We start from the raw sequence: 23,515 nt of genomic DNA, 5'->3' as shown, positions 1-23,515 counted from the left end.
GTTCCACATCTTCTATTAAAACTAAGGTTTCCATCTTGTAGAAAATTCCCATTAATACCTGCAAAAATACATTTTAAGTTTAATTTATACTAATCTCAATTTGGAATGTGCACTGTAACAATCTATCCTTAGGGGGTTCTTATCCGTCGTCCGAAGTCTAATAAAATATAGTCGAATTGAGAATCACCTTCTTTTTTTAAAGCCGGTTTAAAAATGCTCTTTAAAGGAAGGCTTACGAGCTGCGTATGCATATCTGTTGTTGACGTTGCATTCTTCGAATATCGCTACAAATATACTCAGGATCATTAGATGTAGATTTAGAACAGCTATGCTATTCTTTAAGATCTCACTTCTGAAACCTACACTAGCGCCACAGGGCGAAACGTACTACACTCGCTTACTAATTTGAAGGCGAGATCTTATATACCTGTATATCACGCTAATCGGTATTCTGTGAGCAAAACTGCCAATAGTAGCGTTATCCAATCTCACCTGAGATGTCGGTAGTCACTCACTGTGTTTTCCAGAATTGCACTACAGCCCGTGAGGCATCACGCCACAATAAACCACTATAGCGAATTTCCAATATATTGTGTACATTGGTCACCATGCAATCGTTTGCAAAAATTATCAGATATCCTATAGGCATCGTTGTTGCTGTCACTTGAGAAGTAGAGGAAAAACTAATGGAATCTATTATTGAATCATAGTGTATAGGTATCAGTGTCTACTTACCAATTGTATAACTGCCCATATGCTAAGTAACATGCAGTAAATAGCACAACCGAACAATGCGCCCATTTCGTACAAGATTATTTCAAAGAGAAAAGTAATAAAATATTATTCCTTTTGTTTCTGTATTTGCAATGCTATTTACTTTTGTTTCCGTATATATTGTAATCAAAGAACATTTATAATAATTATTTATTTTGACTTTTGCTTATAATCAAGATGTCAAAATTATTTATATTACCAAAGACTACAATGTATAGGCAAATACATCTCGCAAAAAGTACATATTATAAGTAAATTTAGGAATATTTCAAGCGGACCAAAAGATAAATCAGTCCCCTTAGCGTCCCAAACAACGCGACTCTAGTCGATGTTTCATTTATGTTTGTGATCGACAGACCAATGCGTCAGTAACGTGTTAGTCTCTCTACCAATCCCAATCAAAGAGAATTATGATAAATCCCAATTATACTGCACGGCTATATAGAGACTTGGCGACGCACGCCAACTCACGCCAGAGAAAATATATCAATTGCGGAAAACGCGCGCAACGCGCATCGGTGAGCGCCCGAGGTCAATTTAATTCGCGTATCGTTCCGAACTGAGGCAATTCGGGACTTCTCTTATATTAGAAGTTCTTACAGGGAACGCAACAATATTCAGATTGCCTCAACTCGTTTGTATTAACAATTAAAATTATTTACAAGTATTTGCAATAAAACAGTGATAAATATTAATACTTTTACTTCAAGAAATTCTAAGCATTTTACAGTGTACCTACAATAAGAGATATATTATGTACAATATAGAATTCATTCACAGGAATTGAACACTTAAGCATAATAAATTTTGTAACACAATTTCAATGGCCAGTATTCACATTATCAAGCCTAGTATCTAGATTTAAATTCAAGTGGTTTTATTCTCTTCACCCATCTGTATTTTTACATAACATAAAATTAAGCTCAGTGATGACATTTCATGCTTAGCATTTAGCTTATAATTCACACATACGGTAACAAGGTATTAACTATTACAACACAAAATGGAGTTTTACAATAAATAGAAGACCTATGTAATACATAAATGAATTTTACGACTGCTCTGATAGTATATAACTCTTCATAGACTCATAGATTTGTTAAAGCACATCTCAATACTTTTTTCTATAGAGAAAAAGTTTAAATAATAATGGAATGGAATTATTCAACAGTAAGATAACAACATTACTATTCACCAATACCATTTACATACTAACTGAAGAGCGGTTGTTCATCCAGAACTGATGTCCAGACACCACAAGAGTGATGACATATAATAATGCAGCGATCCAGCAGTTGTAGGCATTCTGGAAGCATAAAAACATTTTGAATGTAATAAAAATATTAAATAACAGGTTAATGTCATCAAGATCAATGTCATTACAATTGATTAAAAACAAATATAAATTTTGTAAGTTTTCTGGGTGTGTCCTTTTTTAAAAAGGATAATTTACCTTCCTTCTAAACTCTTGATATTTATTAATATTAATGGTTTTGAATGCTATGTAGTGCTTGCCTTCAAACATGTGATAAATTACCATTATTAAACTTTCTGGGATAAAAAGTAGCCAATAAGAGGTCAATGCGAGACTTAAGCTACGTTAGCAAATTTCATTCAAATATGGTCAGCTATTTATAAGTTAACTTCTGTCAAAATAAAAAGTTTCACATTTATTATATTAGTAAAATAAAGTATTTTTAATTGCATTTGTTAATTAAACAAACTCATTTATCACTTACAATCTAACCATTCTAATGAGTGTGCAAATATGTGAGTGTATTTTGATGCCATGAGAATTAAACTATTGAGCACATTACAATTATCAGCAATCATGGAATAATGGCACTTAATATAAACTAATTTTCTAATCAAATGATGCTTATGCACTTTGATAAGTGTTATACTGTTTTCACAAATTGAATTAAGGAAATAATAATAACAATTTTTAATTAATACACATAAAGTTATGATTTTTGAGACACCAGGGTGAGAAAGTAATGTAATGATGTAAAAACTGACTTCAAAATATCATAAAATGGTTCAAGATAATGTCTCATAAGTCATATGACAAAGATTAACAAGTATGATCTTTTAGCAACAGTATTCAAGGATACTATGTCTTAAAGTTTAAGACGTTTGTTACGTTGATTAACTTGATTTTTATAAGTGTTTTTAGTTCTAATGTATTTTAATTCAATACATAAAGTTCGATAATCAAAATGCTAACCTGAGTGTATCCTCTTTCGGCTAAAGCGATGAAGTGTTCAATAGGATCGTCCACCTTTTCATCTGGCGAGTGCTCAAGTGGGAGATCCTCCAACAGAGCAACAGCTCTGATATAATAGAAGACGCCCATCAAAGTCTGGAAAAGACAGAAGTGTTATCAAGGTGCTCGTTATGATGAGTATGAATCTACTTGAAAGAAAATAAACCGTCCACTTACCAATTGTATGATTCCCCACACGCTCAATACAAGCCCGCATAGCGACAGCTTAGGTCCGCAGATTTTGCAGCCCATTTTGTTCGTATATTTTCCAAAATTACGAACAATAAATTGCAAAGTATCGACCACTAGCTGTCAGCTGGTGACAAGAAAATGGATTCTCACATGATCTCGCCTTGTCTATGGTATAAAGGGGAGTAACAAAAAAATATTTATTTTGTTATTATATCCCAATAATTTTTATTATTTTATTGTACATAATATTAATATATGCCTTTCTTAAATAATCGTTTTATTCATAAAGTCATTAACTAATTTAATTATGTAAAATGTAACGTTGTAATTATGTTGCTAGCTAATAACTTAGTATACTTTTAGTAGAAATCTTTGTAACATTCAGCTAATTTTGTAATCATTGCAGTCAATTCGGTAGATTTTCTTTTAAGCAATGCATAACATAAAAGATACGTTTTATTTTACTTGTTACTCCTATAACTTTTTTGAGACAAATTTATTATTGGTAGAAATAATAAAACAACACATGGGTAGAAATAATTTGTTTACGACCAGCAATATATTTCATGAATGACACATTTTCTCAGTCGTATTACTGCTAAAAAATAAATTCCGATAATGGTGGACCGCTTAGGTAGGCCAATGTTTTAATCCACTAATTGTACAAAATTCAGCTATTCCTAGCAGAACTGTGTTAATCAGTGTTTTTTAGAAACTAGTTACGTGGGTGTTCCCTGTCATTGTTTGCTTGCTCACTTTCCTTTGACGTCAAATGTGATAAGTGTACCAAAATTTTTATGTAATTATTTTCACTTTTCCAGTGAATAGTGAGGCAAATGCTAGGAGAATTGCAATGGTGGAAAGCTGCTTCGGCAGCTCGGGACAGGTCTGTATGCGTGTACAATATTCTGTAACAATTCTGTGACTCGATCGCGCCTACAACTTTATCAGCCGCCAAACTCGGCAAGATAAAATCTTCGGTACATCGTGTGGGATTGTCGCTCTACAGATATGCACTGTTTATCAGAGCAATGTTTTTTAGTGTATATTACTTTTGAGAAAACAAATGTTTTTCACTGCAGACATGTCATATCTAATTTGGTGACATTCATTTATCACATAATTCAATTATCAGTCATTATATTCACTATTTTCATAGTATATGAGTAGTCTATAACTTTGTGTAATAATATAGCACAATAGATGGTCAAGTCCCAAGAACATTTTGTTAATTAACTATCTAACCCGATGATTGCTATCGAATAAGCATTTAGAAAATTAAATTGATATAGTTTTAATTTCTGTAGATGTGAACGTACATTGCACATATATAGGCATAATATTAAGCTAAAAATATGTTTTATTGTAGCCTCTGGCAGAACAAGGCAGAGTCCTTGTGGGAGAGGGTGTCTTGACTAAAATGTGTCGCAAGAAACCCAAGGCTCGGCAGTTTTTCCTTTTCAACGACATATTGGTGTACGGTAATATTGTCATAAACAAGAAGAAATATAACAAGCAACATGTCATTCCATTAGAAGAGGTCAAATTAGAATCACTCAAGGATGAAGGGCGTAAGTTATTTTTTTGTATTTATCAACTTAACTTATTTTACTGATGCCAATTTTTTTTTATATATTTAGTAAATGTTTATAAGAAGATTTATTGAAAATACTTTCCATTATTAGCTTTAAAAAGGTAATTTCCTTCTATATAATAGGTATTTGTCTCGCATTAGGTCACAGCTAACTTGAGGTTTTAATAAACAATATTATATTTTAAATGGGGATACTATACATATAATTAATAATTCAATACATTAGGCCATGTATAGTGCGTAAAGTCATATCTCATATGGCACTGTGATTGCTCAGTCCATTATTTATATTGATAAAAAATAAATTATATAATGGAATGCTGACTCACTTATGTGAATGTTGAGTGAATCATTCTAGTATTATCATTTCTTGTTGGTTTATTGACATTGATCATCGAAGAGCTAAAATGAGTCAGCCCATGCATACATTATGTAGCTTTGGTTGACAATTAGTATGAAAATAGTACAAAATTATGATAATGAAGTGAAATGTTAAGAATTTTGTTGATAATTACATGACCTATGAACCCTTTGCAAGATCATATGTTACATAAATATTGGACATGGTCATTCTCTGTGTTAAGTAATAAATAAACAATGGAACATTACTTGGAGGTAGCAGTAGAGCAAATAAGAAGTATCTAAGATAATCTGAGTAATTCAATACAAATACAGGGTTATTTTGACATTGCGCTACTAAATTAAACCACATACTCATCTTTACACATTGTGGCAAAAATCATCCATTAATAACAAATATTTTTACCAAAAATCCTGGTTTTAGTTTAAATAAAGTATGGGGAGTAGTTGTCTTACATGGTCCACTTCCCTCGAATTCTCCCATGGATTATGTAATGTAGCAAAGTTTGAAAAACAAACATTTAAGCAACACTCTTGACTAAACTGATTTAAACTTTTGATTTTAATAAAAAAAATCATAATAATTAAACTATATACTTTATAAAAGTGAAGTCTAATAATTATTGTAATTGTTGCTTAAGTTTATTGGTGCTAAATCTGTCTAAAAGGTTCCATCTTTTCTGCTTTTCCACCAGTCGGCAGTGTGCACTGTTTTAGTTTAGAAAATATATTAACTTGCATCATCAAGCATTGAACATTATGAGTATTGTGGTTTTGATTACACAAGCGATTTTATTGTATTGTTACTTAGTCACATTGAAAAAGTAGTTTATCAAATAAATTAATACCTTGATGTTAAAATTTCGGAATATTTTTGCAAAAGACAATATATTTTGTAGAATACCGAAATGGCTGGTTGATACGCACTGCCTCCAAATCGTTTGCTGTTTACGCCGCTACTGCCACTGAAAAAGAAGAATGGATGGCACACATAGAGAAGTGTATAGAAGACTTGTTAAGGAAGAGTGAGTAGATTTTATGCAATTAAATATAACTTATATAATTTTACTAACACAATAAAAAATATTTGTTTAGATTAATTGAAGAATATTGATATTTAAAATTCGTGGAATTTCCGATTTCCGTCCGAATGTTACGCTGTTTTCCGATATCCGTTTGGACCGTAAATTTTAACTAGATATGTCAGACATCCATAATAATATTAAATATGTATACACACTAAATATGGTTATTAATAATGTCCTAAGATGCCCGGGAGAGATCGCTTGTAGCGATAAGGCCGCCCATTGCACACCATAGATTTAAGAAAATGTATCTTCATCACAATCACAATCTTCTTTGTGTGTCTCTATTTATCAATGATTACACTAGAGATTATTTGTATTTTTGTACGTTTTTAGGTGGCAAACAACCACCATCAGAGCATGCAGCTGTGTGGGTTCCAGACAATGAAGCTGCTATTTGTATGCACTGCAAGAAGACACAGTTCACAGTGCTCAATAGAAGAGTGAGTATTTTTGTTTTTTAATTACTTATCACTTAAAATATAATTTAGTTTATCGGACGGTTCTTGGTCACCTCTTAGTTATCTTTTGGGTTTCTCTTTCACTTTGGATTCATTAGAATCTAGCCCAACCTGTCAGGCCATGCATTCAACCTCAGTTTGGAAAACTAGTTCTAACTTGCTTGTATTAGTTGTATTTGTTATTTAATAACTGTGAAGTTTTTTTTATACATGCATGGCTATATGACCCCACTGCATCTGATGATAAGTGGAGTGGGGTCCAATAGAATGTCAACTGACGGGAGATAATTACCTCTCGGCAGTCGACACAATTATGCTGACCTCTTGGATATACACAGGCTGATCCCGAAACGCGTTTGGTGGGCCACTATGGCGGGTTTTATTTAACACCCTGTATAAGGTGGTCGCTATCTGGGTGGATGTAAAATATCGCCAACCACCAGTAGCAGCACCTGTCAGCAGTTTGTTTTAAACGTTATGTCATGTATTTGTTGTGTCAGCACCACTGCCGCAAGTGCGGGTCGGTGGTGTGCGGGCCGTGTTCGTCGAAGCGCTACATCCTGCGCGGACAGAGCGACAAGCCGCTGCGCGTGTGCCTGCAGTGCTACGACGAGCTGAACCGCGAGCGCGCGCGCCCCAACCTGCCGCCCACCGCCAACACCACGCCAGGTACATAATATCGACACTTTTCAAACATAATAACCGACTTTTCGCACTTCTTATTAGAACAATTGTTTTTGTATTTATTTATCCTTATATACTGATGGTGTATTTCCAATATTCTTATAGGTAACGCGAAACAATGTTTGATATTGAAATATAATTATTTTTCGGATTTTATCACCCCCCGTCCATTATCCCCTCGTGACCACGATAAAATCCGAAAAATTGTTTTATTTCATTTATTTCTGTAACTAACAGAAATACACCACATGTTTTTATTATAATTAAAGAAAAACTGTGATTTATTGGTATAAAAAATTGCGAAATATCGAAAAGGCTAGATTTTTTATAGTATACAGCAGTGTCATGAGCACAGATTAATGTAAAAGGGCAATTATGCGTAAGTAAAAATAGGATGACAGACATATTTAGGAAATATGTCACAAGTAGTTGCTAAAGACCCCATTTGCGATTCTTCATAAATTTTAGAATATAATATTGTGGTGTTTCCATAACCATAAAATGCATATTTATAGATAAAATTTCATTCTATTCAAACATGATATTTGTTTTGTACATACATGCTTTAATCAAACAGTCATAAAAAATATCAAGATAAGAATGTTTATCAATTATAAAAGATACTTCCTTCTAGTCCGGAATATTTGTTATATTTCATATCGTTGGCCAGGAATAAGTGAAATGGTACAGCGTATTTGTTGACATTTTTAATACGCCACTCTGTAGTTCAAACTGTGAAAACTGGTTATAACGATGTTGTAGGGTGATCCCAGATTGACTATCGGATATAACATTCAGATTAGGTGATCCTAATCTGAACGCTATATCCGATAGTCATTATAAATGATACTCTTTCATCATACATGTATTTGCTAGTTTGCACCATTTAGTCGTTATAACCGATGCATCGTTATAACCGATTTCTACTGAAGAACTAATTGAGTATCGAAATGTTCAATAGTAATATCAAAATTGGGCGTATAAGGAGAAATTTGGTTAAGTTCAGTTTCGTGTTAATAATATTCATGGCATTGTGTATTGTAGTATAAGAAAAGGTCCAATAAGAAAAAAAAAATAGTTTTTCTATATGTCAAACGTTTTTACGATGAAAATAATAAAATGGTTCAAACTTCTAAATCCACGTCCAACCAATAATAGGATTATAGCATGGTGTTTGATTAGCAGATAAACTGATTAGGTAATCTAATCATGTATTTGTACAGAGGGTTCGATATAAGCGGCGCGATATCTAATTTTGGGATATAATTACTTAAAAACGTTGATGCAAAAAAACTTTCTATGTTTTTAACTCTTTAAATTAGGATTCTATATTCAATGGAATAATAATAGAGTGTGTATCCTCTAGTATTATTAAAATCCCACCCTGACCATGCATGTCATCAAAAAAAATACTATATATATTGGTATCTAAGTAACCCACAAATCTAATGATTATATGTAATAACTTTAACCCTTTACGCAGCGCACGCAACTCAAAAGGAATACGTTTTCCCCGTTTTTACAAAATGTTTTATTGATGCTCCGCTCCTATTGGTCATAGCGTACGGTAAATAGGCTATAGTCTTCCTCGATAAATAGACTATCCAACTCTAAAAGAATTTTTCAATTCGAATGAATAGTTCCTGAGATTAGCGCTTTCAAAAAAACTCATCAGCTTTATGTAATAGTATAGATTATGAACCATTAAGGCCTTCTGGATCAGACAGTTTGTGATGAAACACAATTACTTGACATTAATACTAGTAATAATTCAGAAATTAAAATATACTTATTCAAAAATTTCATTTAAAGGAATGTGTTGATGCTTTTCGAAACAAATCTTTCATATCTTTCTATGCACAATAAGATAAAATAAATTACAGATAACTCATCCAGATAAGTAAGAAATGCAACTTCGCCTATAATGTATGCTAATGTGAGAAACTAAAAACACTTTCGCGCTGATTTTATGTTCTGAATGTTAATTTATATTTAAATTTTGTTGCTATGTGGCACGAATACTATTTAAATATTGGTGAGAAAATAATTGTTCTAATACGGCTGCCTCATGGCGTATTTTTGTTATTTACGCAGTACAACTATCGTTCTTTAACCTCGGATTCAATGGGTTGGATACAATGATATTGAGTCAGGCATTAGGTGACAAACCTAATGCCTGAAGCTTAGAATTGTAATCGATAAATGGCGATTGTTGCATGCTATCGATATGTTACATCTCTGTTTTCCCCTCAAAAGGCCTGGCTAATCGACCTTTAATAGTCCCATAGAGTCATTGGTTCTATAAGCAACAGGTACGACTATAGTATAATTTTTTTTTGCATTTATTGAAAGTTTGCATTCTGACTGTATTTTATTTACGAAATCTGTGAATGCAGATCTGAATCAAAAATGTCGGAGTCTCTCAAGAAAGTTTCTTGAAAATACAGCGGTTAAAGTGACTGCCCTTACTGCTCCGTCTCAACAATCCACCCTGTATAATATAACTTTACCTTCGCCAGTGAAAACAGACGCGGCGGGCTCGGGCGGCGACTCGTCCGCCGATGAAGACAGCGACGACGACGACGACCGCGTCAACGCAGAGGAGAAACACGATGAGGTAATGATCATAACACGACAACCTATCCCGCTCTCACATCCGCCATTGCAACGCCTTGCCAGCATCGGCAGTGGCATAGGCGCCGGGAGGGAGGTGCACGTGCCCAGAAATAAATAACAAAAAATAAGTCAAAGAATAAATTTACAATGGAAAATATAGACCATAGAGATTTTTTTTATGATAAAGCATTTTCAAAAACCCGTGCGATTTTAATTTGAAAAAAAATCTCGATGATATTATGTTGTATAATGCGTAAGTGCAGATGCACCTCCCTAAAACTAACCTTGACGGCGCCCATCGGCAGTGCCATTTCATAACACAGCGGTGAGGCTCAGAGAATCTATAGGAACACTAACATAATCTGTTAAATGTTAATTTCCTACTTTCCTTATTAGCAAAGCGGGAGAAGGATAATTAACTATGGAGGTATTTTTAACCTTCAACAACTACAAGATATACTCGAAGACGCCTGCATAATTGTGCCTACTGACGAGCGACAATTTCCTCTTGTCAGTCGATACTCGACGCCACTCCGCACCAGCAGGAGCAGTTTTCACTATTCCGTGCTCATAAAGAATTTCAGTTGGCAGTGGGTTGGCTCTGTCTCTGGGTATAGCCGATGTCCATGAGCGAGAGTATATTAACATTAAGTGGGCCGTTAGTTTGTCTGCTTTCGAAGTCTATCAAAAGTATAGACAATCCCCAAGTGTGAGCATACTCCAATAGGATAGAGGTTTCGAGATTAAATCAATGACACTTGAAACACATCCTTAGTATCTTTATATAGAGCATATTTTAGTATATCAAAAATAAAATACACCAAGCGATTCTAAATGGCACATAATTTTTATGTGCTTAGTTAATTTTTTATTGTAATCAAGTTAAGTCATCGTCAACACTGGCGTGTCTATGCTAAAGCTTATAATTAACTACATTTTACCCATTAAGCGTTTCCTATTTCTTTAGTCTTTGGTATAAGAATGATAAAAGAAATATCTCAAATAGTTAAAATGCAAATAAAGAGTTTAGAAAGAAGACAAATAACAGTCATTTTTGGCCAATAAAAATAATAAAAACACATATTTCATATTATTATTTTACGGTGCTTACTCTTGAAACCAATAAAGCAATATAAGTACTAATTACATTAGTTAGGGAACAGTATCTTTTGTTTAATAAAAACACGAATAGGATTCTCCCAATCTTGTTGCGTTATTAAATTTGTTTATTAAAATTACTGCAAATAATTCGTCAGTCGCATTTGGTATGGTACTCATGTTTTCAACACGAAATTATTTATCTTGAACACATTTAAACGTGTATAATGATTTTAGGTACCAGGTTTGGCCATCTATGAGACAGAATGGGTGGGTAACTATCGAAAGGTGCGAACGGATCTATAACCAAACCAGTAGGTGATTGAACGAAAATTTACTGCATTCATATTTGTGAGGGATGTGTTTTTGTGTGACCGTCGTTTCTTCGATTCATATTGACTTCAAGAGTAAGCTTCTTGCTGATAGTTACTTTCTGGCTTAAGTATGCTGTACACCTTACAAAAATACATGCTCAATGAATCCGATAACTATTTATGGCTTAAGAGAAATGACGTAAATCAAAAACAAACTTGAATTACGTACAAGAGTCATAAGCAATTTGTTTATTTCTAGGGCTTTACAAGTTATAACGGAGTCAAAAACGGATTCGGAAATAAAGTCACGACTGTATAGTACAAATTGAAATTGTGTAAGTTTAGACCAGCGCTAGACACATCATGCTTGAGCACATAGTGACGTTTTGTTGATTTTTGACTCGGATCATTTTTTTATTTGATTCCATTGCATTTGTTTAAACATTGAAGGATTTTGTCTTGCTTAGAATATAACGCTGGTTTTATGTTATGTCATTCTCCCGAGGCTTTGATGATTTTTTTTCGTGTTAAATTTTGCTTGATCTGCATTGTGTTGCTAACACGCTTTCTGTAATAAAGTTTTATAGTTATTTTCCAGACGTTATTAATAATAATAATAATAATATCAGCCCTGTATTATATACTTGCCCACTGCTGAGCACGGGCCTCCTCTACTACTGAGAGGGATTAGGCCTTAGTCCACCACGCTGGCCTAGTGCGGATTGGTAGACTTCACACACCTTCGAAATTCCTATAGAGAACTTCTCGGATGTGCAGGTTTCCTCACGATGTTTTCCTTCACCGTTAAAGCAAACGATAAATTCACATATATTTAGACGTTATTGATAATGTAATATCATTTTGATTTATTAAATTAGCTTTTGTGGTTGTTTTCATTAATTGACTAGATCAAGCAAAATTTTGTTTGTGTGGTTGTCCCATTTTGTTTTCAATAAGATGAGGTTTCTCATATTTTTACTAATTCGTTTGTTGTGTTGTTTTCCTTACTCATTTATTTTGTTTGTCATCATTATGTTTTTATTGCGTTATTTTAAAGTTTATTTAGACTTTATTATGCCACATTCAGAAAAGGAAAAAACAAATGTAATTATTAATGCTTAATTTTCAGACAATGACTTTGTGAGGTTTAGAGTCAAATATAGTCAATAGAATAGGTGTGATTAAAACCTTAAGCATTTATATTTGAATGTAATTATACTTTTCCTGAATATGGTGTAGTTTTAGTGTAAAATATTTACAAGTATGTTTTTATTTATTAGTCAGTACCGTTTACCCAATGTTTAGTATTTCAGGATATATTGAATTTTATTGTAGGTCCACATTTCAAATTTAAATAAATTATTTGTCAATTATGATATCTATTGTATATAGAGTAGGTACCTTAGTAATAAAAATGAAGATAATTCTTAATTATGCACCTTGTAAATTTTGACAAGTTCTCAAAGTAAACTAACATCAATTAGGTTATTAAATTTGTATTTATGGAAAAATCTGTACATACATTAAAGATATCTAAAGTAATAATCAAACCAACTAATATGTAAATAAAATTTCAGCCAAAGTTCTACGGTGACAGTGATAAGACTGAAGAGACCAACAATCATTCGTCCAAGGATTCCACCAAGTGAAACCCCGCTGTAGCAACGTCGAGACGACTCCCAAACACTTCCATTGGATTAAATCTATCAAATTCCCGTGTCGAGTCTCGACAAACTTTTCACCGATATGGCCTTCGAAATTTTTTACACTAGATAGAATGTGCTAGAGTCTACTATAAAATAGGCGAACGCCTGGCGACATGTTTAGATAAATATAAAGCGGAATGTCAATTTTTTTGTTTTTAAACGGATTCCAGTATTGGTTTGCTGAACAGCTTTAAAATTCGCTCAAATGTGAACTGACGATGCAAGTTTTCATTGTTTAGTTAAACGTATTTATTTATCGATAGTAAGCAAAAATTATCACGGTTCTAACAGTTTTGGAAGTTAGTTTTTAGTTTTAAAGTTATGTCTGTCAATGCATATTTAATATACGTTTAGCATATTTTATTGTAAACATTATAGTTATATTTTGCTATTTCAAATGTTATTAGATCGGTTTACAAATGACGTGGATCATTCGACATTAATTAACGACATAATATTCCATAAACGTAATGAGAGAACGTAACAGCACTAACATGTCCCCTGCATCACATTAACTCACGTCATTTGTAGTCCGTTTTACTATTATATGTATATTAGAATTTTTTAGACAATAAGTGGTGCATTGAATAAATTACTAATTGTTTCGTTCGGAAACGTGAGTATTTAAGTTATAGATTTAATTGTAATTGCTTCCTTTCCGATACTGTTTAGTAAATATGTGCAGTCCAAATATCAATGGGTCGATTTATTTATTACGTACGTAACGGGCCTAAGTGTTAAAAGTTGCGCAGACCTTGTGTTAAATCGATAATTATTTCTAAGCGATTTATATGTTAAGATATTGTTTAATATTCAGTTGACAAATATACTATGATATTTTTTACATTCGGCTTGTTTATTTCCACGACGAAAATGTTTTCGAAGTGTGCGAGTATTCTGTACAGTGTACTGTGGGCAGATTAAAGTCGGGCGATCCTCCTTTCTTGAACATAGTTCTATGTTCAAAAAGCTCATATTGCTAGGGTTCCATTCGAGGGCGACCAAAATTCAACTCTGGACAGCACAAAGCAGAAATTATATACAAAAGTAAGTAAATGATTGAATCCAGGTGAAGCTAGCAGCTCTCTTTTTTCCCAGGTTTTACTCTCATCTCGCTATAACTATTTGTAGAATATTGTAGTTCACACAGATTGGACAATTAAACTGAAGTAGAAATAAAATACTTAAATTGAAAGAAAAAGCCAGTAAATTTTAAAGAAAAAAATATATTTTATACTCTTTGTAAAACACTAATTTTTACGCTGATATTCTCAATATAGCTCTTTATTTTACGTACATCTGCTGTACATAAATAACTACATTATTCTAGTCAGACTACAATTTTACATAGATTGATAGCCACATACAAATATATCTTAAAAAATAAGTATATCAATTTAATATCTTATTTACAAAAGCAAGAACATAATAAAACCAGGCGTATGGGACGAAAAAATCAGTCGATGAGTCTGATTTAAGTCACAATAAGAAAAAATACTTAGGTGTCTGATGGTTAACTTAGCAGTGTTTGCAAACAACTTTCGATATCTGGTAGTTTGTTAAAATGTATAATATTTTTAATACGGGCACAGCAGTGACCCCACCGCACCTGATGATAAGTGTAGTGGGGTCCAATACAATGTCGACTGACGAGAGATGATTACCCTTCGGCAGTCGACATAATTATGCCGGCCTGTTAGTACCAGATATACACAGGCTGATCCCGAAACGCGACACACTCATGTACGCCACTATGGCGGGTTTTTACACCTTGTGTACGGTGGTCGTTATCCGGGCGGATATAAAATATATCCTACCACCACAAATTGTATAATCCACTGGAGTAACACCTATTTTATGTTCTTTACGCATCAATAGATTCACTTATATTAACTAACTACACTCTTCTGCTATTAACTCGCAGTATTAGCAGCCAGTTCAAACCATTGCCTCAGAGCGTCTCCCAATACAGTAGGCAACGCCGACATGTCCCGCAGGATGAGGTAGAACGGGAACGGGAACGAATCTAAATACGACTCGAACCTTACGAACGAGTTTGTTGCTGGATCGATGATAGGTCGCCGGATGTCCATGATGGAGTCCTGGGAAATTAATTTTATTTATAAATAGTTTTCCCCGACGTGATATGTCTATCAGTTACTGTTTCAAATCTATTTTTAACCCCTTATTGACTTAAAATTTTCTTGATAAATATCGATATCAGCGAAATTACTCATTTTTTTGACGGCATCTGTAATTTATATAAGACTATATCGTTTTTCTAAAGGCCGTTTTTAAAAAAGAACCTAATCTTAATCTTTGAACTGATCACGAGAATGAGCCAATAAAATTTTATTTATAGTAAGCATCATAAAAATCTAAGTTCTAAATACTTAATTTACGCGATTGAAGTTTATTTAAAACGGCGGTAAACCTCAATACTATATAAAAATCTTACCTTATTATCCGGATTGTCGATGATGACGTACACCAAAAATATTCCTTGCTGTCTCGCCCTGCGCACCGCATGCATCACCCGCGTCTCGCCCTCCGAGAATATCCCTCTCCCGTCACTCACAACCACCAACAACTTTGCGTTGACAGCGTCACTCCTCACTGTCTGCTCTTCGAATAACACCGTACAAAAGTCTAATAATTGAGCTATTTTGGTCTTCGTTTGTTCGAACCGTAATTGTTCTAATATCTTAGATCCGGAATGTTCTGAGAATTGTTCCGTGAACGGGTGCAGGAGGTTTGGTTTCTCGCCGAAGCTAATGACTGCCAGGTCGCCGGATTCGAGGAGATTAAGTGCCTGGAAAAATAAATAAAAAATATCTATTTAAATCTACTACTTGTTTGCTAGTTGTACAATCAGAAACAATAATATTTAAACAAATTCTGAACTTAAAATCAGTTATACGTTTTAATTTGAACTTCACTTGCTAACGTCAGGTGCTTTAATCAATTTACTACGTTTCGAATGGGCCAGTATAATTGTGTCAACCAGCGAGGTATATCTCGTCAGTTTATACTATAATTGAACACCACTCCACTAATAGTCCCCCAAAATAAAAAAAGTAAAATATAATACCTGTGAAACAAGAGCAAGACTCTCGAAGGCCAGCTCCTTGCTCCTATTATCCGACATGGAGCTGGAATCGTCAACGGCGATGGCGATTTTGTACTCCCGTTTGGCGGGCTTGGTGCGGCGCAGCCAGATGCGGTCCTTGCGGAAGTGCGACGCGATGTACGGGATCACGCGGCGCATGTTGATGGCGCGACCGGTGCGGAAGTCACCTGAGATGTGTAAGTGGGCGAAAAATATAATAATGACATTATTATTGTAGATTTATATTCTATGAACATCATAATTTTGCATTTTTTTTTTGTTGCAGGAACCGCAGCTCTGCTTTTTATAAAGTTATTATATTAAGTTGCTTTGTGAATTTTCGTTAGCTATAACGGTATAGGAAACATCGCGAGGAAACCTGCACACCTGAGAAGTTCGGCATAAGAATTTTGGAGGTATGTGAAGTCTGTCAATCCACACTAGGTTAGCGTGATGGACTAGAGCCTAATCTCTCAGTAGTAAAGGTGACCCGTGCCCAGCAGTTGAACAGTAATACAGGGCTAATATTATGCAGCATGTATTTGAAATAAACCAAGCCTATAATTAATTCACTCACCAGCTCTCCTCGATCGTCCCGTGGGCTCCAGCACGAGGCGCAGGCGCTCGCACAGCGCCCGCGCAGCGCCGGCCGCGTCGCGCCACAGCGTGCGCCACACCCCCACCGAGCCCTGTCCGTGCGTCGGGCCGCTCGTCAACCACTCGCGGATACCCATGTACTCTTCCATCGTCATGTCTTCTGTTTGGATTTGAGTTTCGTCTAATCTGTACATTCAAAATGAGACAATTAGTTCTAGTTTGCATCTTTGCTCGCGCAAATGTTTATTACCGGTTTGAAATGTACCTAAGCGAGCTTCATAGTTCCAATTCTGAGCATTCTTTTAGGATGTCATAATTATAAATATAAGCTATTTCAAACAAATATATCTCCTCTACCTTACATTATAGAAGGTATAAATTGATCCAACACACAATTACTGATTACAGTCTATACATTTTTACCCCTTTCGTTTTCATTGAAAACACACTGATTCCTACCTGGTATGGTATGTAGTATCAGTCCCGCGCGGCACATGCGATGTCACTACCTTCTCCCCCTCCACTTCAACGCCAGTTTCTCCTGTGGGCTCTTCTCCCGCCTCATTTTTATTTCCAGATTTTTCTTGCTCTTTCTGCGCCCCATCCTTCATTTTCTCTGATTTTAATTCTTCAGACTTTTCAATCTAAAATCATATATTTTTATCTCGTACTGACACAGATAAACATTTTCGGAAAATAAAATTGCGACTTACATAATACAGAGTTATTTCTCGTGTGTTAAGATTATAATTATCGTAGTAATTTATTAAGACCAGTGGCACTGTATACATATTACAAACCTCTAATTCATCATCATCTACATCCATTGCAACATCTTCATCTTCTTTTAGTTTGTCAGCATCTTCCTCTTCATCTTTCTGTAATATTGGCTGTTGATCAGCCTGTTCTTTGGTAGCAGCATCTATAGCCTGCAAAACGTATTCATTGTAAAATATAATATAATAATCGAGACTATGTTGATTTTTAGATATATGGGTCAATAGATATATCAGATACAACCATTCTATATTTGTATGGATAAAGTTAGTGTTTATATACCTGTAAATCATCCTTCTTCGCCTGTTTCACGTGTTGGAAAGCGTCCGCTTCTCTCTCCGCATCGTCATCTGCATCACCGCCTTCGTCCGCATTCTCATCTTCTCTCTCGACATTTAACGTCTTCATTTGTTTATTTTTCTTTTCATTCACATCCCCTGTAATTATAAATTAATGGAAAATGAATAAAGAATTCATATCGGGTCATTAATTTATTTTTGCGACTACCATTACAAAAATAATTTAACTGGCCTAAATAGTCAATGTAAATATTTTTACGTCTTATATGACACATAATATTTATATTCCTTGTATATTTTATTTATTTTTATAGGCACATAATATTTCTGTGACAGCGTAAGATGCGTTTATTATAATAAAGTACATTACCAAGAGTTCGTTCGTGGTCAGTTTGTCCAGGTTTGTTCTCGTGCCGCTTTCGCTTCTCTTGACTTCGTTCAGTTTTGCTTGCGGCTTGTTTATCCCCTTTGTGGCCTTTATCGCTCTTGTCCAACTCTGAACGACCTGTCGACCGTTTCTCTTCACCCACTTGTTCCTGACTTTGTTCCTGTGAATTAAATATAATTTTAAATGAGCAAATACTTCATACTTTTTATTAACATCTATCGACTGCATAGTTAATGTTATATTTTATTCTATAAAACATATTGGCATTTTAATTAAACCAGTTCATATTAAGCATAAGTTTCAGTATCGAACTTACAAAAGGCGCAGCGTCTTCATCTTTCATTTGTTCAGCATTGGTATCAACGTTGTCATCTGTCCCTCTCTCCATTTCCGCATTCTCCGCTTTGTCTTCTGCTGTCGGGTCATTCGTTGACGGGTTCGCTTGTGGATTAGCATCTTGACCTTTCTCTTCCACTTCGTCCTCTTCGTTGATTTTCTCTGGATTTTTCTGTAAGTCTTCCTTGTCCGGTACTTCAGGGTTATCTGTATTTTCTGTGTTCTCAGGTTTGTCCTCAACATTAGCCTCATTTTCAATTTCTCCGTCGCCGTCGTCTTCGTGTTCATCTTTTCCTGGTTCTTCATCTTCTTTTTTATTCTATAAATTAAAAGTATATATTACAGACATATTCTAAAATTTTTCAAAATATCCTCTATTTAATTCTAAACTGTATAACATTAGGTGAGCAAAACACTTACCTCTTCATCATTTTGACCATCATTTGCATCATCTTTACCATCATCACCGCCTTCCTCATCGCTGGACACTTCCATGCCATGTTTATTATCTTCTTTTTCTTCGCCTTTGCCATCATCTTTGTCTTCCTGCTCTTCAGATATATTTTCCTTCATGACGTCAATATCGAATGGATTTTCTGTCTCTGTCTCTCCTTCCTGTAGATTTTACATTCATTAAATAACCTTTGAAAATGGCACTTCAAATATTTGTGATCCATTAAAACATGAAACATACGAATTGAGAAAAAACTTAAAAAAAAAACTGATACTCTAATAAAAAAAGAAGCCAAACGTAGTAATTTTTTTACTAAACATAATTATATTATAACTAATCAATTTACACTCACATTATCATCGGCGCCTTCCTCCCCGTCCATATTCATATTATCTGGCATTTCGAAGTCTTCTGGTTCTGGAAGTTGTTGCTGATTACCGTGGTATGGGTCCACCTATAATTAAAGAAACGTATTATTTGTCTATTATAACGTGTCACTCTGTTTCTTTTATCCTGCATATTACAACAGCATGAACTTATTAAATTATAAGATGTTTGTTTTCTTTCTATAATTATAAACAACGCTGCAGCGCTAACATAAAAAATCCTACTTATACTTACATGATCGTCATCGACTTCAGGCTCGTTCATTTCGTTGATATCTTTCTTTTTCTTTTTATCTTTCCCTTCAGCTCCATCATCAGTTCCTTGTTCTTCTTCCTCCTTGGCTCCCATCTCTTTCTCTCCTGTACTCTCACCTTTACCTTTCTCTTCTTTGTCTTTCTTTCCTTCATTACTTTCATCAATATCCTCTTCATCTTCCGAACCCCAGATTTGTTGATCTAGCCTGTCAGAATATTAGACGGTTTAAAAAAGATGTTTGAAACTAATTGACTCCATCGCAATAACTAAACCATACAAATACCAGACGCATTGGCAAATATAAAGTGAAAAGTTTATGGGACATTCAAAATATTCTAGATCTAAAGAAAAGTTATATGTTATTTAATACAGGCGGAATTTGGATATTGTACAGTTGTGCCTACCCCTATACAAAAATTTGACTTACCTTTCAGCTGCGTTGTCAGTGTCGCCCATTTGTTTATCTGCGTCATCTTCGTCGTCTTCTTGCTCAGAGTCATCGCCCTCTATACAAAATATTCAGTTAATGTTATAAATATTGCCGAATATTAAATTCGAAGTTGAATGTACATTTTGTTCTTGACATTTAAATAAATTAAATTGTATAATAGCCGACCAAAATCTTTAGTATAACACGCCGTAAAGTGCTCAAGTTGTTGGCACTCTATTTATTTATTTATAAATTCAATGAAAGTTTATAGCACTTGGCCAAAACACTTACATCTAACAATATAATCTAACTCTAAATTTAACAATATTAAGATAGCAATAACAATAGTAAGTAACTATTATAGTGAGCTTAATGTTATGGGGTAAATATAAATTACGACACGTAAACTATTTCTATATTTTAACAAAAACTAAAAAATATCCTGAAATGTAGAGTATGATACCTTTCTTTTCCACATCTTGTAAATGGGAATCAAAGTCATCAGTCATATTAATTCCTTTCTCTTCCTCTTTACAATCTCGATCTTCTTCTTTTTTCTCTTCTCCAGGGCGGTGAGCGTCATCTAGCTGGTCCTACAACAAATAGTTTTCATATTGAGTTTGATTCCTAGCCATATGTCACGACATACGAGGACTGTGATATTACGAAAACGAGACTTATTGAAAACTTCTATCAATAAATAAAATTTTACGACGTATCATTTACTTCTTCATAGAAATAACGTTTTTTTACCTGATTTTCGATTCTCTCGGAAACATCTTTCTGTCCCTCTCCTTCTCCAAGTCCAGTGCCACCGGAGAGCTTCCCAGGTCCCCCTTCGCCTTCGCCCTCTTCCATATCAAGATCGGATGGTTTACAGAAACTATAAAAATAGGAAGGTGTTATCTTTTTTTTTACTTCTGAAATTTTATTTACTATTTATGTTCAAAAATCTTTTCAGTAATATTTTTATACCATTTTATTGGATGATAACATTAATAATGTAACTTACCCTTTAGAAGCAAGATCTGAGAATATCTTCAATAAAACTGATAACATTTTACACGACACTCTGTGAACTGCAACCTTTTGTGAAATGAAATATTGCACAAACAATACAATTTGCTCCAATATCGGAATTGATCTCATAACTACGTTCTTTACTTCATCTATGTCTTTGCTACCTTTGGCTACATATTGTACATAGTTTATTAAAACATTATATGTTTTATTAATCAAAGAATCTAACTGGAGCATTTTAGAATCATTGGATAACTTATCATGTAGACGCTCCTTCAAATGTTTGTCTTCAAGGATATCTCTGGACTCAGGTTTATCTTGGCTTTGAATTATTTCATCAATAGCATTAATAACTTCCATATTTTCATTGATCGGTAAGTGTCTCTTGTACACAGATTGTACTATCAACAGCATAGTGGCAATCAAATCTTCAGTTTGGTTTATTAGATCGTCACTTGTTATAGAATCCATAGGAACATCAGAATCTTTGTTCAACTCTCCAAGTTGGTTTACTGTATCTTTCAAATATTGAGACAGTTCTACCATGCTGCGTAATATTGGATGCTGAGGTACATGCTCGCACAATTGAGATTTTAATCTAAACTGATATTCTTCCAAAAGATCATCTACATCTCTCGTCAGCTTTTCTAAGTTTTCTTCACAATCATTAGCAACATCTATGTGGCTCTGCGAGGCCAGTGGAAGTTCCCCAACATGTTGACCAATTTGCTTCGGAGTTGTATAAACAACTTTGTGAAGATTGTTCTTCTGTTTACTAACATTTGCTATCAGAGCTTTCACTTTTCTACAAAGTTCACGCCATTCATCGCTATTTTTATAACAACGAACTATTTTGGAATCGGATAATACAGAGTCAAAATCAGGCTCGTAATCAGCGCCCACGCCTTTTTCTGGGCAAGATTTTAGTACCATATTAAATTGTTCGAGTAGTATGCTAGTGTTTGCGTAACATTCGATAAGAATATCGATCTTTTGTTTCAATGTTGGTAAGTTTGTCTTTGCTGTGTCAATGTCTAAAGCATTTGTTAGATTAGTTGCAACTGTACGTAGATCAGAGAGTAATCGAGAGTATTTCGATATTGACCTTTTCTGTTTGTTTGTTAGGTTCTGTAAGAAAAAACAATAAACTTTAACTATAATTTCATAAAATAAGGAAGTAAACACATCGACATTCCTTTGAAAGTACTAATAATAATTTTGCGTTTTTTACACAAAACTATCAACTCGAATGAACTAAAACGTTAAGTTTTCTGCATTTTTCTTACCAACAACTGAGCAGCGAAACCTTTGCACCGTTCGATGTTTTGCATGCCCAGATCCTGATGCGGCGACTGCAACGCCGCCGTGAGCAGTCTGTGTCGTGCGATGTTCTTCTGGAAGTATGTCTCACATCCCGTCCATAACAGACCGAGCGTTGCATCACAGCGTCTATGACAGGATAGTTACATTTTTATTAGATATAAAATAAGTTATTCCAATTTTAAAGTATGAAGGTTTTATAAGGACCTTTGACGTAGCTACGGATTGTCTCTGGTGCAAGGAGGAGGCAGTGGTGGGAGCATAAAAAAGGTGACCGAATGCATCGATAACCACAATAAAAACAAAGTCCATGATTAGGACGACTGGAAATTAATGGAAGAACTAAAGTTTGTTAATACCATATTTTTATTTTTTATTTAAGGTTAAAAAATTATACGGCTGTCAATAATAAGGCGCCAGAAGTATATAAGTCGCTTGAACTATATAAGTTAACTGAAGTACATACGGTACCACATGTCCATAATGTACCGTAAGTCACATACGGTACCCAAGAGTCCTAAACGCGATGGAAATATATAAGGCGCCGAAAGTAAATAAGACGCTTGTAGTCGTAACGCATAAGAACAAGGCGTTCGCGAGATGCTATGTTATTTTTATTACCTGCTTTTCAAATATCCGATAGCAGCACCCAAATCAACGGGCGGTAACGTAAAATCGTACAATTCTTTATCAGACGCTGAAAGTATGACCAGTCCAGTTCGATAGTTCAGTCCCAATTTACTGAGGTATTTGAACAGATCGGCCAATGCTTTGCGTTTTTGTTGAACAATGTTCTTTGCTTGAGACTTTTGTTTCTCTCTCGGTAATGCTGCGTCAACCTAAAATTTAAATTTCATTTTATACAAACGATATTATTACAATGAAATTGCACGCGCATACGCCGCTTACAAAAAACTATCGATAGCGCAATTAGAATAATCAGAGACTTTTTCTTCACATGTTAACAGATTACTTCTATTATTCTTGGCATGT

General features: G+C 34.5%; 3 protein-coding genes across 7 annotated transcripts in view; 1 reads left to right on the top strand and 2 right to left on the bottom strand.

The window, feature by feature from the left end:
• Positions 1 to 1,459: 1,459 nt before the first annotated feature.
• Positions 1,460 to 3,400, bottom strand: LOC115444234 (ribonuclease kappa). Its single transcript, XM_030169928.2, has 3 exons — positions 3,218 to 3,400; positions 3,002 to 3,136; positions 1,460 to 2,080 (listed from the first exon to the last, which is right to left on the bottom strand). Exons 1-3 carry the CDS (start codon positions 3,290 to 3,292, stop codon positions 1,979 to 1,981), a joined length of 312 nt encoding a protein of 103 aa, XP_030025788.1. The 5' UTR covers positions 3,293 to 3,400; the 3' UTR covers positions 1,460 to 1,978.
• Positions 3,401 to 3,735: 335 nt separating this feature from the next.
• LOC115444233 (pleckstrin homology domain-containing family F member 2) lies at positions 3,736 to 13,996 on the top strand. 5 transcript variants are annotated; one of them, XR_005112426.1, is made up of 10 exons: positions 3,736 to 3,866; positions 4,054 to 4,118; positions 4,602 to 4,803; positions 6,086 to 6,211; positions 6,608 to 6,714; positions 7,233 to 7,401; positions 9,936 to 10,033; positions 11,368 to 11,448; positions 11,704 to 11,779; positions 13,022 to 13,065. XR_005112426.1 is itself a non-coding variant. In XM_030169925.2 (9 exons), the coding sequence occupies exons 1-8, from the start codon at positions 3,851 to 3,853 to the stop codon at positions 11,434 to 11,436; spliced, it is 852 nt and encodes a 283-aa protein (XP_030025785.1). In that variant the 5' UTR covers positions 3,736 to 3,850; the 3' UTR covers positions 11,437 to 11,444; positions 13,022 to 13,996. The 5 variants fall into 5 exon arrangements, 4 of the variants coding, with proteins under 4 accessions (XP_030025785.1, XP_030025786.1, XP_030025787.1 ...); XM_030169925.2 differs by lacking the exon at positions 11,704 to 11,779 and having other exon boundaries at positions 11,368 to 11,444; positions 13,022 to 13,996; XM_030169926.2 differs by lacking the exon at positions 11,704 to 11,779 and having other exon boundaries at positions 13,022 to 13,996.
• A 360-nt stretch (positions 13,997 to 14,356) lies between these two features.
• LOC115444232 (midasin) overlaps positions 14,357 to 23,515 on the bottom strand; it is a 29,627-nt gene continuing 20,468 nt past the window's right edge. Inside the window, exons 24-41 of the mRNA XM_030169923.2 lie at positions 23,144 to 23,361; positions 22,489 to 22,651; positions 21,195 to 22,330; positions 20,936 to 21,065; positions 20,646 to 20,775; positions 20,180 to 20,258; positions 19,732 to 19,957; positions 19,463 to 19,564; positions 19,077 to 19,271; positions 18,637 to 18,975; positions 18,303 to 18,480; positions 17,916 to 18,070; positions 17,657 to 17,785; positions 17,316 to 17,500; positions 16,837 to 17,042; positions 16,242 to 16,447; positions 15,609 to 15,962; positions 14,357 to 15,252 (exon numbers count right to left, since the gene is read on the bottom strand). Of these exons, the coding sequence (XP_030025783.1) occupies positions 15,064 to 15,252; positions 15,609 to 15,962; positions 16,242 to 16,447; positions 16,837 to 17,042; positions 17,316 to 17,500; positions 17,657 to 17,785; positions 17,916 to 18,070; positions 18,303 to 18,480; positions 18,637 to 18,975; positions 19,077 to 19,271; positions 19,463 to 19,564; positions 19,732 to 19,957; positions 20,180 to 20,258; positions 20,646 to 20,775; positions 20,936 to 21,065; positions 21,195 to 22,330; positions 22,489 to 22,651; positions 23,144 to 23,361 (4,320 nt within the window). The 3' untranslated portion in view covers positions 14,357 to 15,063. The remainder of the gene's footprint in view (positions 15,253 to 15,608; positions 15,963 to 16,241; positions 16,448 to 16,836; positions 17,043 to 17,315; positions 17,501 to 17,656; positions 17,786 to 17,915; positions 18,071 to 18,302; positions 18,481 to 18,636; positions 18,976 to 19,076; positions 19,272 to 19,462; positions 19,565 to 19,731; positions 19,958 to 20,179; positions 20,259 to 20,645; positions 20,776 to 20,935; positions 21,066 to 21,194; positions 22,331 to 22,488; positions 22,652 to 23,143; positions 23,362 to 23,515) is intronic.

Source organism: Manduca sexta, chromosome 16 (assembly GCF_014839805.1).
Source record: "Manduca sexta isolate Smith_Timp_Sample1 chromosome 16, JHU_Msex_v1.0, whole genome shotgun sequence".
In the NCBI taxonomy this organism is placed as follows: domain Eukaryota; kingdom Metazoa; phylum Arthropoda; class Insecta; order Lepidoptera; family Sphingidae; genus Manduca; species Manduca sexta.
The sequence above is the reverse complement of the archived record's forward strand: the minus strand, read 5'-3'. Positions and strand labels throughout refer to the sequence as shown.